The sequence below is a fragment of the Sinohyriopsis cumingii genome, chromosome 12, assembly GCF_028554795.1.
Source record: "Sinohyriopsis cumingii isolate HCF-2022 chromosome 12, ASM2855479v2, whole genome shotgun sequence".
Lineage (NCBI taxonomy): Eukaryota > Metazoa > Mollusca > Bivalvia > Unionida > Unionidae > Sinohyriopsis > Sinohyriopsis cumingii.
This window is the reverse complement of record NC_142972.1, coordinates 108609407-108622256: the sequence shown is the minus strand read 5'-3', so window position 1 is coordinate 108622256 and position 12850 is coordinate 108609407. Positions and strand designations below refer to the sequence as shown.

Genomic DNA, 12850 nt, shown 5'->3' with positions numbered 1-12850 from the left:
AATTAAGCCCAAAGGGCAACTATTATGTCTGAATTATACCCCAAAATTAAGCCCAAAAGGCAACTATTATGCCTGAATTATACCCCAAAATTAAGCCAACTCATTGTATACCTGGAAAAAGTTGGTCACATAATTTATCACTGGAAATAGATTTATTGCAAAAACATTGCAGATGGCAATTTTAGTGGCAGCATGTTTGACCAAAGCGAAAGTAAATTTAAAAACATGCATGATTGTCTTTAATTTTCTGCTTTAAATTGTGCAGACAAAGAAGGAGCAGACTGTGTATATGCATTACACATTCAGAGACAAGTTTTCTCAATTGTAGATTGTTTGCGATGAGCATGGATCCCGAGGATATGGATTTGTCCACTTTGAGACTGAAGAAGCAGCAAGGAATGCCATAGAGATGGTCAATGGCATGTTGCTGAATGGTAAAAAAGTGTAGGTATTCAATTTGCCAAGATACTGTATTTACACATACCTGACTTTAGCAAGATGTAACTTTTACTTAAAGATCTGACTAAATGAAAGCACAATGCTAGGGCTGAAGTGGTTAGTAAAATCTGTTAGTAGTTAATGGCAGGCAAAAAAAACCTGATATACAGAATGTGAAATGGCAAGAACTACAGCATAATTAATTTTTTTGTCTTGTTATCTGTCCTCCATTTATTATTCATTAAATAGTTAAAATAAATAATTAAATTAATTAGTTAAATTAATTTCTCTCATGTTGCAGCTATGTGAGCAGATTCATGAACCGACGTGAGCGGTTGGAGATGGTGGGAGATAAAGTGAAGAAATTCAACAATGTTTATGTCAGAAACTTTTCAGATGTTGATGATGATGGTTTGCAGGATATGTTTGAACCTTATGGAAACATCATCAGCACAAAGGTATCACATTATCCTGTGCACAGTCTATTTATAAATATTAAAAAGGGAAGATATTGTAGACCTTGATCTACAGGTGCATTATGCATTGGCCAATCACGCATTTGCATGTGATTCAGTACTGCAATATTTCATATCTAATTAGATTCATTTTGTGACTAATATTAAAAAATTAAAATTAAAATTTAAATCAGTTTTCACCAAAGACATTAACAACTTTATTCCAGAAATGGAAAAATCTTACAACTATAACTTAACAAGTCTTACCATAACAACAGAAGGCATTGAAAAACTTTTGTCAAATATAAATACCTCCAAAGCAAGTTGACCAGACAACATTGCCAACTTAATCCTAAAAAGCTGCACCCACCAACTAGCCTCGCCCACCAACTCGCCCCAGGAATGTGAACTATTTACCAATTGTCAGTTGACTCTGGAAGTTTACCAACAGAATGGCCAAATTTAGCCCCTGTGTTAAAAAAAAGATGTACACCTTGCAGAAAATTACTGACCAGACAGCATTTTGATTCCAGAATCACAGTCTTTCAAAAATGAATCACACTTTAGCACTATTCTAGCAACTGAAATAACCATGTTCTTCATAAATTTACATATGGAGTAAAAATCTGAGAAACGTTGCTGCCAGTCACAAACTTTATCAAAGCTGGCTTCAACATTGTCTTTCAAGGCAGTGATGTGTAATTATATTTGTTCTTCATTATGTCACTTTGATTTACTTAATTGGGTTGTTCAACTATATGTACTTTACCTTATGCAAACTAGCTAAATGGACTTACCAACAGCAGAATTTGACACATCACTGTAGCTTTTGTTAGCCAATGAAGTAATCTCAGAATGGTGATTTGTAAAAAATTTCTTGGTTTTGCATGTCCAAAATTGTGTTTTTCTAAACATGGCCCTTTTTTTTTTTTGGGGTGTGTTTTGGGTGTCTAAAATGGTGTTTTTCTAAATATGACCATGTTGGGGGTGGGGTGTGTGTTCAGAACTGTTTTTCATGTGACATGACATGTCATGGCAAGTATGTTTTCTCTTGTACAACATTTGATGGGAAGAATCGTGGATTCAGTTTTGTCAGCTATGAGGAGCCCGAGTCAGCAGCAAGGGTAAATCTGTAATTTGCAAAGCATGGATGTGATTGTGTGGTTGTCTGCTAATCTCTGGAAGCTAATTATTTAGAAGCTATCAGGATGAATTTTGGAAAATCTATACTAGTTTAGGAAATACCATTGATGTAGTTATTTTCATGCTCAGCTTCTCATGGGTCGGTGGTTCTTCCCAGGGTTTCCCTGAGTTCTTCCTCCACCATTAATACTGGCCGCCATGCATAGCCTATTATGTACTGAAAAATGGCATTAAACCCCACAACAACAACAATTTTCATGCTCAGACTCAATATTCAGTGATTTTGTCCAAATAAAGATTGGTTTTAAATTTTGATGATGCATTTTGGCACAGTCTGCAGTATTTTCTACCACACTTTTCTGCCTCACTCAGTTTCTTAGTTGTTATACGATAACATGTTGACAGCTATTGCAAACAGTTGTAGGGTATGAGAGGGATGCAACTTAATCCACGTTTTAATGTGGTCATTTTCAAAATCATTCTATGAAGTAAAAACTGCTCAAATGCTTAAAACATTGTTTTCTCAATCAAAAGATGATCTCAGTAACTTCTTTGCATGCTGGTTTGAGTCTTGCTATAGACTTATCTCCATCATGTAGTACCTTCTCTATGCATTAGCGTTAAAAGAAAAACAGGATCACATAAGCTTCTTAAATCTTTTAGTTGATTTTAATGCCAGTCCTAAAAATTGTGTTGCTAGTTCACTTTAGCTCATCTAACAGTAAGGTCAAGTGAGTTTATGGTATGACCCTGTGTCCATCTAACAGTAAGGTCAAGTACTTGAGTTTATGTTATGACCCTGTGTCCATCTAACAGTAAGGTCAAGTACTTGAGTTTATGTTATGACCCTGTGTCCATCTAACAGTAAGGTCAAGTACTTGAATTTATGGTATGATCCTGTGTCCATCATTTGTCCATCAACATTTGCTCTTTTAAACTAATTCTTGAAAACTACTGGACCAATTTCGACTAATTTGGTGGACAGCAGTCTTCACATTTGTGCAAAATGCTTACATCAAATATGGCTGCCATTATTACTAAAGCTAAAGAGCTTTATATTGCATGTACTTAAGAGTTGTTGTTGTTGTTGTTGTTGTGGGGTTTAATGCCATTTTTCAGCCACTCGGGGCCCCACATGCATTAGTAGAATCCTTAAAGTTGTGTATTATTTTATTTTAAGTAACAAATAAGAGATTGGACGAGTGGTCTAAAGCGCTCTCTATTACGGATCACTAGTGCCATCTCACTTCTGTCTGTGTGGGTTCAAGTCTCAGATTCGGCTAATGTGGGCATGTGAGAAAGCTTGCCAGTAGCTTCTTGTAGGTCGATGGTTCTCTCCAGGGTTTTCCCGGGTTCTTCCTCCACCATTAATACTGGCCACCATGTATAGCCTATCATGTGCTAAAAATGGTGTTAAACCCTACAACAACAACAACGACTAACGGATGTCCTGCAATATATCTGGGATGCCTCAGATTGTCATGGTGGATGTCCTAGTAACTTCCCAGAATTCTGCCTTAACTCCCAAATGAACACAGAACATGGTTTGCATTGGTCCTTACAAATTGGAAATATGCTTACTCTTTATTAAACCTTTGTAAGACTGGAAAAGTGCTTTTTTTAAAAACTAAAAGGGAAATTTTACAAAAAGTCCTGATTTTTTATTTTTCTAATTTTGTCATTGGTAATATCAGCTTTATATTGAATCTGTGGACTCTTTCAGCCTGGAGGTACAGAACTGGCCAATTTGTGATGATTGTAATTTACCCTTTCATGGTAGTCTTTAATTAGCTGTTTGTTCTTTATATGCTAGACATTTTTCCTTATAACTTCCTTACCCAATATTTTCATAAAATGGTGTCAACCATGACAGTGGGTTTTCACTATAAGTATGTGCTTAAGGACAAAACATGTTTTATGAAAGGATTAATCACTTTTTAGTAGCTGTTAGCATGATAATTTATTTACATGTCAGTTCTTTGCCAGTATTATAAATGCATCATTAATGCCAGAATGTGACATCTAATGCTGTTGGATTTTATTTATGTTGATGCATTGTTTGTTAATGCACATATTGTATAAACTGTAGTGTCATCCTACCTGGTGACTATTTTATATATTATTCTGTTAATCATTGTAGACAATCAAGGCTAAATGTAGCTTGAGTGACTTTGTCGGTATCAGCATTAAGGTGAATTGTGCACAAGCTCAAAAAGTGACAAAAGACAAAATAAATAGCTAGAATACTTTCATTGGCTGGGAAGTGATAATGATGCCAAGAAAATGTTTTGCAAAGTTTGCATGCCAAAAAAACTAAATGGCTTTGGTCAGGGTTTTAATTTGAATTTGAATTTGAAGATTTTCATGTTCCAGTATCAAGGCAAGAAAAATATCTGCAAAATTTTATGTACTACATGTTAGCAAGAACAATATCAAAACTAGATTTGCTTTCTAAATTTGTTACAATATAATTATTTTGTGGATTTCTGTCAGCTGATGTGGTTATATAACTCTACTAAAAATTGCTTAAGACTTCACATTCAGTCGTTTTCCTTATGCAAGAACTGTCAGGCAATGGAATAAAGTGAGAAAAAAAGATGCCTATCAAAACTGTATTAGCTAAGTTCTCAGAAATAAAAAATAAATGAAAACATTAAAATGTAAAAGTATTGCACTGTATCAGCCATGTAGTCAATATTTTGTAGCACTGTATCAACCATGTAGTCAATATTTTGTAGCACTGTATCAGCCATGTAGTCACTATTTTGTACTACTGTATCAGCCATGTAGTCAGTATTTAGTGCTACTATATCAGCCATGTTGTCAGTATTTTGTAGCACTGTATCAGCCATGAAGTCAATATTTTGTAACATGTATTGGCCAGTTAGTAAAATATTTTGTACTACTGTATCAGCCATGTAGTCAATATTTTGTACTACTGTACTGGCCACATAATCAATATTTTGTGCTACTGTATCAGCCATGTTGTCAATATTTTGTACTACTGTATTGGCCATATCAATATTTTGTACTACTGTATTGGCCATATCAATATTTTGTACTACTGTACTGGCCAAATAATCAATATTTTGTGCTACTGTATCAGCCATGTTGTCAATATTTTGTACTACTGTATTGGCCATATCAATATTTTGTACTACTGTATTGGCCATATCAATATTTTGTACTACTGTACTGGCCAAATAATCAATATTTTGTGCTACTGTATAGGCCATGTAGTCAATGTTTTGTACTACTGTATTGGCCATATCAATATTTTGTACTACTGTACTGGTCGTGTTGTCAATATTTTATGATGCTCTATAGGCCATGTAGTTAATATTTGGTACTACTGTGCTGGTCACATAATCAATATTTTGTGCTACTGTATAGGCCATGTAGTCAATATTTTGTGCTACTGTATAGGCCATGTAGTCAATATTTTGTACTACTATATAGGGCCATATTATCAATGTTTTGTACTACTGTATTGGCCATATCAATATTTTGTACTACTGTACAGGTCGTGTTGTCAATATTTTATGCTGCTCTATATGCCATGTAGTTAATATTTGGTACTACTGTGCTGGTCACATAATCAATATTTTGTGCTACTGTATAGGCCATGTAGTCAATATTTTGTGCTACTGTATAGGCCATGTAGTCAATATTTTGTACTACTATATAGGGCCATGTAGTCAATGTTTTGTACTACTGTATTGGCCATATCAATATTTTGTAATACTGTATTGGCCATGTAGTAAATATTTTGTACTACTGTATAGGCCATTTAGTCAATATTTTGTACTACTGTATAGGCCATGTAATCAATATTTTGTGCTACTATATAGGCCATGTAGTCAATGTTTTGTACTACTGTATTTGCCATATCAGTATTTTGTAATACCATATTGGCCATGTAGTAAATATTTTGTGTTGCTGTATAGACCATATTGTCAATGTTTTGTACTACTGTACTGGCCATGTAGTCAATTTTTCGAAAACCAAATATTAGAACTTTGTATCTAATGCTGACCTAGTTCCTAACCTTAATTCATGATTTAAAGTAAACAACTTTTTAAAAGAAAAATTATTCTTTCTTAGAGTAGTTTCATAAACTGAAATCTAGGCCGTACTTGAAGTACATGGCAAATAACATGTAGCAATTATTTTGAAACTCTGGTTTTACCAGAAGGTTGACCCTCATCTGGGCATCTGTTTAGTGCAGTAGCCTTATTTAATAGTGATGTATTGAGAAATAATTTCAGTCTTGCATTAACCCTGGAGATGTTCAGGTGTTTTTTTTGTGATGACCAGTTTGCATTTAATTTTTAATTTTTCTTCAAATAATTTGGATTCTAAAAGATTATTTTTCCCTGGAAATACTTGTGCTAAAAATTAATTTTTGGACAAAGACAAATTATCAAAATTTACATAATTCAAACAATGGAATATTATTTTCTGAAATTCAACAAAGAACTAGACACATCAGTACTAAACTGACTACAACATATGTCATTGCCTTCGATTTTGGATTTTTTCGGGAATTGAACTCAGATTCATTAGAACATTTTATTACTAGGACTTCTATTTTATAATTCTTGGATAACTCTTGAATTATTTTTGGATTTGATTCTAAAACCGTAAGTTCTATTTTTCATTTTTACCTTGTTTTTCTAGGGAAATAAATTATTTGTTAAATTTTATAAAGCTTGTTGTCTTCACTTTTTTCTTGTTACTGTTTAAAAGCGCCTAAACATGTAACAAGAAATTGGGGGGGGGGGGCTCATCCTTGGGATATATGAATTTTGGCTAAAATATTTCAGAAAACTTTGTTTTTTGAAATTTGAACTCCCCTAGGTTTTGAAATTTTTAAAATCCAAAGTATTTTACACTTTTTAAATCTTTAGTGAAATCAGCAAGCTTTTTTTTACAATATCATCAAAAGATAAGATTATTTTTGGAATTCTACCCAGGAATGGTTATAAATTTTGAAAATGGAAGTACAGCTAAAAAAGTTGGAATTAGAGACAAGACAGGTTCAGTTTCAGATAGAAAAAATACCATTTGAGAAAGAAATGATGAAGATGCAAAAAGAGAGTGAAGACAATGGCAAATGCAAAGAGAAAGGAATGAAAGGGAATTTCAAGTGTTATGTATATTTGATTTAATTTTATCTGATTTAATATATATTTATTTAAATTTAATTGTTTGTCAGTTTTAATTTATTTATATTTTTCATTACATGATATTGTAATGTGAATTTATTCACTGGAGATGATACTTTTTTTTAGAAAATAGTTTGACCTTGACTGTTAGTTTATAAACACCAGGTGATCTAAATCCTGACCTTGTTTCAAATTTTGTAGCAACCTTCGTAAACAAGTTCTATTTTATTTTAAAATGATTTGTTGTTTCCAAGGTCATGATGGGAAAATGTCTTTAAGATATAAACAAGTTTTTATTATTTTTTATTTCTTAGAGTAAAAATGATTTGTTTTTGTCAGGGTCACACTGGGTAAACGTGATCTGTAGCAAGTACCTGCTTCTATAAACTTCCAGAACATGATCATGTGACCCTTGTTTACATTTTAGAAAGTTCATATAACCCATGTTTTGGAGAATTAATCAATAGAAGTTGGGCCGTTAAACTGTTAGTTGTATGTTGTACTGTTTGGAGTTATTTCAAATTACTTGGATTCAAAAGGATTAATTCTGTTATTTTTCTGGAAAATACTTGTGCTCATGTAATATTGTGAAACAAGGACAGTAATTTTTTATAAAATTGTATTCAGCTTTCAGAAACCAGAGTGATAATTTTTATTTCTACAAGGAACTGTAGACTTCAACACTGGAGATCGCAGCATACATCATTGTCTTCAATCATGGATTCTTCGTCGAGATTCAAACGTGAAATCAGTAGAACATTTTGTTATTAGAGCTACTAAAATTTTATTCTCTAATTATTTTTGGATCATTTTTGGATTTGATTCTATAAAACTGCAAGTTCATATTTTATTCATTTTTACAGAATTTTTCAAGGGAAATAAATTGTTATACATGTATTTTTAAAAGCTTGTTGATTTCACTCTTTCTTGTGTTACTGTTTATTTGAGCCTTAACAAGTAACATAAGACAAGTTACTAGAGCTATGACAAAGAAAGCTCTTGAGAATGATGTTGATAAAGAAAGTATTCCTTTAGCTGACCCATGTGTTGGTCAGGCTTTTGATGAGGTCACTTTCATTCCTTGTTTGGATCAACATTATTCCACATTGTGTGTGATCATAACAAGACTAAATGTCTGGACAGTGATCTATTCTTTACATCTTTTCCATACAGTCAAAACATCTGCAAATCTCTAAAGATCTGCAATTGTTTCTGGCATTTGCTAGCTTTCACAAATAATGCACAGTGTACTAATATGTTTACCGGTACACTGAAATAATTTAAAATGATGTTAGCACTGAACTTTTGGGACTTTCAGTATTTAAAGTGGGACTTTAAATATTAACTAGGACTCATAAGCTTCCTGATATAGGAAAGTAATGGACCTCTTGAACTTGCATCTTCACAAAAGTTGATTCATATGATCTTGTTTATAATTTTTACATACATTTCATTGCAGTTGGTGTATACTCCTGCATTTTAAAATAATTTAAATAAAACCTGATTCTTTTCATTGAAAGGCTGTGGAAGAAATGAATGGCGAGGAACCAAAAGGCAAGTTGTTATCGGCTAGTCGTGCCCAGAAGAATGCCGAGAGACAGGCTGAGCTGAAAGAGAAATTCAAATGCCTTGAAATGGAGCAGGTCAATCATTATCAGGGTGTCAATTTGTATGTAAAGAATCTGGATGATGTCATTGATGATGAGCGTCTGCGCAAGGAGTTTTCCCAGTTTGGGAACATCACCAGCGCTAAGGTTTGTAAAAACTAATAGTTGGATATTGATTCAAGCAAAAACATATCTTTACAATCTATCCTAGATTCTAAAGGAAAATTCTTGAGCAAGAATAGATTTCGTTCTGGACTTACAGAATAATAACAAGAATTATGCAGATACAGTCGTTGTGGTCAAATCTGGGTTTTAACTTGTTCAGGTTTGGTATAAATCAAGGTGTTCATATATAGATTCAGTGGAATTGGAGAGGAAATAAGAAGCCCTGCACATATTTTTCATGTGAAATGCCTGCTTGATCAAGTTTTTACTTTTATCTGAAGATGTCATCCAACTAAACAAAACCACAAGATAATTGGCCTTTTAAAAAATTCAAATAATCAGGATAGAAGTGTAAGATGGAGTTCTCAGATTATTGTAGAAAAGGCAGGAATGGTAAGAATTACCCTATTATTGGACATCAAGTGTTGATTCTGGTATTCCTCATGGCAGGAGAGACGATTACAACTGCCACATAAAATTTGGTGAGAAACTTTCCCAACCAATGGTCCTAGTGACGAGGATCTTACAAATACAGCACAAGTTGCTTAACATGTCCCGTGCTGATTTTATTATACTGTTGTCGGCTGTGATGGGCATACTAAGCCACCAATATTATATCATAGTAATAGGACTCAATTATATGTTCCTTAAATAAATTGTAGTTAAAGAAAAATGGATTTGACAAGATCTCTGTTTGCCCACCAACATGATTATGACTAATGATAATATTCATAAAGGCTACTCACTGTTGGATTTGTAATGATTCTTTTTAATGAAACTAATACGTGTGACTGAAAGTAGAGTGTGTGTATGATTTGGATTTTTAACATAGCTTTAATAATTGTGAGTCGTGTCACTATGGTGTGTGTAGTTTGACAGTTAATAGTGATGTCTAGAACTGGGGCATCATGCTGCAGATATTTTATAAGTCTTTGGTATGACTTTGAAGGGGCTTTGAACCTGTGATCTCCCGCATCCGAGTAGGATGCTCTAACCACTTATGCCACTTGAGCAGTAAAAAGACCTTGGTCAGATTTTGTATTAACTTAATTTCATGGGTATCAAATTTTGGGTTTTGCCAAAAAATACATATGTGTTTGATACATAAATTTGTGTTTTTGGGGATGTGCCCTATTGCTTTCTTTGGGAGAATCATTGTTCATTCAGTCCTTAATACTGTCGTTTGTAGCAACCATAAAATCCATAAAAATTGATAACCCACACAAAATAGTCAATTCACACTATTTGCATGAACAATTGATTGAACTGTCAGATATTTGGCCATGTAGAGAGAAGTTTATACAAATGGCCATAAAGTATGACTGCCATTACTAAGTATAGAAAAGAAAACCTTTTAAACTTATGAAAATGGACTTGATCTCACTTCATTTTGCTTGTAAGCTAGTGTATTTTGAATTTAACAAAATAATACTCCTAGAAGTTTGTCAAAATCATTTGTACCATTTGTGTTCATGTTCCGAATAGCAATTTCTTTATTACAGGTCGTGACTGAGAATGGAAGAACCAAGGGCTATGGCTTCGTGTGCTTCAGTTCACCCGAAGAGGCAACTAAGGCTGTGACTGAGATGAACGGTCGCATTGTGGTAGCAAAGCCATTGTATGTGGCTTTAGCTCAGCGCAAAGAAGACCGCAAGGCCCTCCTTGCCTCCCAGTACATGCAGCGGATAGCCAGCATGAGGATACAGGTAGTGCACGAAGGAAACCTTTGGCAAATATTCAGTTCTGATTCTTGCCATCCTTTGCAGCCTTTATTTGCATAATTCTGGGACTGGTTTTAAAACCTACAATAGGATTTGATCTTTACTTAATAGCTTGTGGAAACTGTTTTCAGTCAGATATGCTACAGTGATAATGTACATACAAAGATCACTTGTCCATTATGAACTAATTCATCTGGTCATCTTTCTACATAAATTACAAGTTGGTCCTCTTTCTACATAAATTACAATTTGGTCCTCTGAATATTGACATCATCTGTTTGTAACATGAAAATTTCTGCTGGTTCCCTACTGGTTGAGTAAGTTCCATGTATGTAGAGTGGTTTATCTGTACAATATATCATGTATATATAAGACTAGACATGGGCCTGAGTACATTGTAAGAGTGGTCAGTTGCATACAGATTTAACTGTACAGTGAATCATGTATATGTAGGACCTGACGTGTGTCTGAATATGTGCTAAGAGTGATCATAGGTTTACAGGTTAGACTGTACAGATAATCATATTTGTAGACAGGAGGCTCTGTACACATAATGTTTAACTGTACAGAGAATCATATTTGTAGGCAGGAGGCTCTGTACACATAATGTTTAACTGTACAGAGAATCATGTTTGTAGACAGGAGGCTCTGTACACATAATGTTTAACTGTACAGAGAATCATGTTTGTAGACAGGAGGCTCTGTACACATAATGTTTAACTGTACAGAGAATCATATTTGTAGACAGGAGGCTCTGTACACATAATGTTTAACTGTACAGATAATCATATTTGTAGGCAGGAGGCTCTGTACACATAATGTTTAACTGTACAGAGAATCATATTTGTAGGCAGGAGGCTCTGTACACATAATGTTTAACTGTACAGAGAATCATATTTGTAGGCAGGAGGCTCTGTACACATAATGTTTAACTGTACAGAGAATCATATTTGTAGACAGGAGGCTCTGTACACATAATGTTTAACTGTACAGAGAATCATTTCTATATGGGACCAAACTCTGGGGGCTGAATACACCATACGAGAGATCATTGTATACAGCAGGTGTGCACAGCCTGTCGCCCACAGGTAAGACCCGGCCCATGAACCTGTTCTGTCCAGCCCTCAGGGAAAATTGAAACAACAAAGAAACCTGGCCCATGAACAGTAATCATTTTAAAGAAATTAGACATCCATTGCGATACTAACAAATTTGCGACCTACACGAACCTGACACAGAGCTTAAGTCTAACTCAGGGAAGGCTGTAATGTTTTCCTCACCTAAGAAGTTGAAAAAAGCTGCATCTGTTTGAACGTCAGCGCAAAAGGGCAGCATAAACATGACTTGCCTCAGGCGGAAATTTTTGACATGCCGGCCCTGTCAAATCTATTACTATGATTTTTGATTGGCAGCTTGTTGTGAGATCTGAATCAAGTTCTCTGTGTCAGCATTTCTAGAATATATTTACTTCATTACGTCAACAGCGTCAGCAATAATTAAGACAAAGCATGCTTTTCTAAAATTACAGTTCCATAAGCAAAGATGTCTGAACCAAAGCTAAAAAGTGTAAGATTGATGGAGAAAACTGTCAGTTCAGTGATGAGTGGACATGTAAGTATTTTATGGATACTTTTAGTGGCAAATCAGTGTGTTTAATTTGCCGATAATCACTTAGTGTTACAAAAAGAGTATACTACTGCAGATGACACTACGAAATAAAACATGCCGCTGCATATAATGGACTGCAAGGTGACTTGAGAAGTCAGGAAATTGAACAGTTAAAGAAGACTTTTGGATGAGCAAAGTTTTTTCACAAGAAAGTTGCAAGAACAAGATGTTTGACACGTGCCAGGTGCAAAGTGGCACAGATAATTGCAAAGTCATCATGGCCTTTCACAGACGGCAATTTTATTAGAGAATGTCTCCAAAGCATCTGCACAGAAATATGTCCAGAAAATGCTAGTATCTTAGGCAAAGACCTGTTATCAAGAATGACAATTCAACACCGAGTTGAGCACCTTGCAAAAGACGTTACTGAGCAGTTGCATGACAGATTAGCTAGCTGCACATATTTTCCAGCACTGATATTACCCACACTGCACTGCTCTTATTGCATGCACAAGCAGTGAATGGTAATTATGACGTAACTCAGG

At 34.5% G+C, this 12850-nt stretch overlaps 1 protein-coding gene across 5 annotated transcripts in view; it reads left to right on the top strand.

Annotated features, from left to right (window-relative positions):
• The window catches only part of LOC149787228 (embryonic polyadenylate-binding protein-like), a 79774-nt gene that overhangs the window by 20826 nt on the left and 46098 nt on the right, over positions 1-12850 (top strand). For all 5 annotated transcript variants that reach the window (XM_089977724.1, XM_089977725.1, XM_089977728.1 and 2 more), the window contains exons 4-7: positions 329-444; positions 740-896; positions 8725-8958; positions 10479-10682. In XM_089977724.1, the coding sequence (XP_089833850.1) occupies positions 329-444; positions 740-896; positions 8725-8958; positions 10479-10682 (711 nt within the window). The remainder of the gene's footprint in view (positions 1-328; positions 445-739; positions 897-8724; positions 8959-10478; positions 10683-12850) is intronic.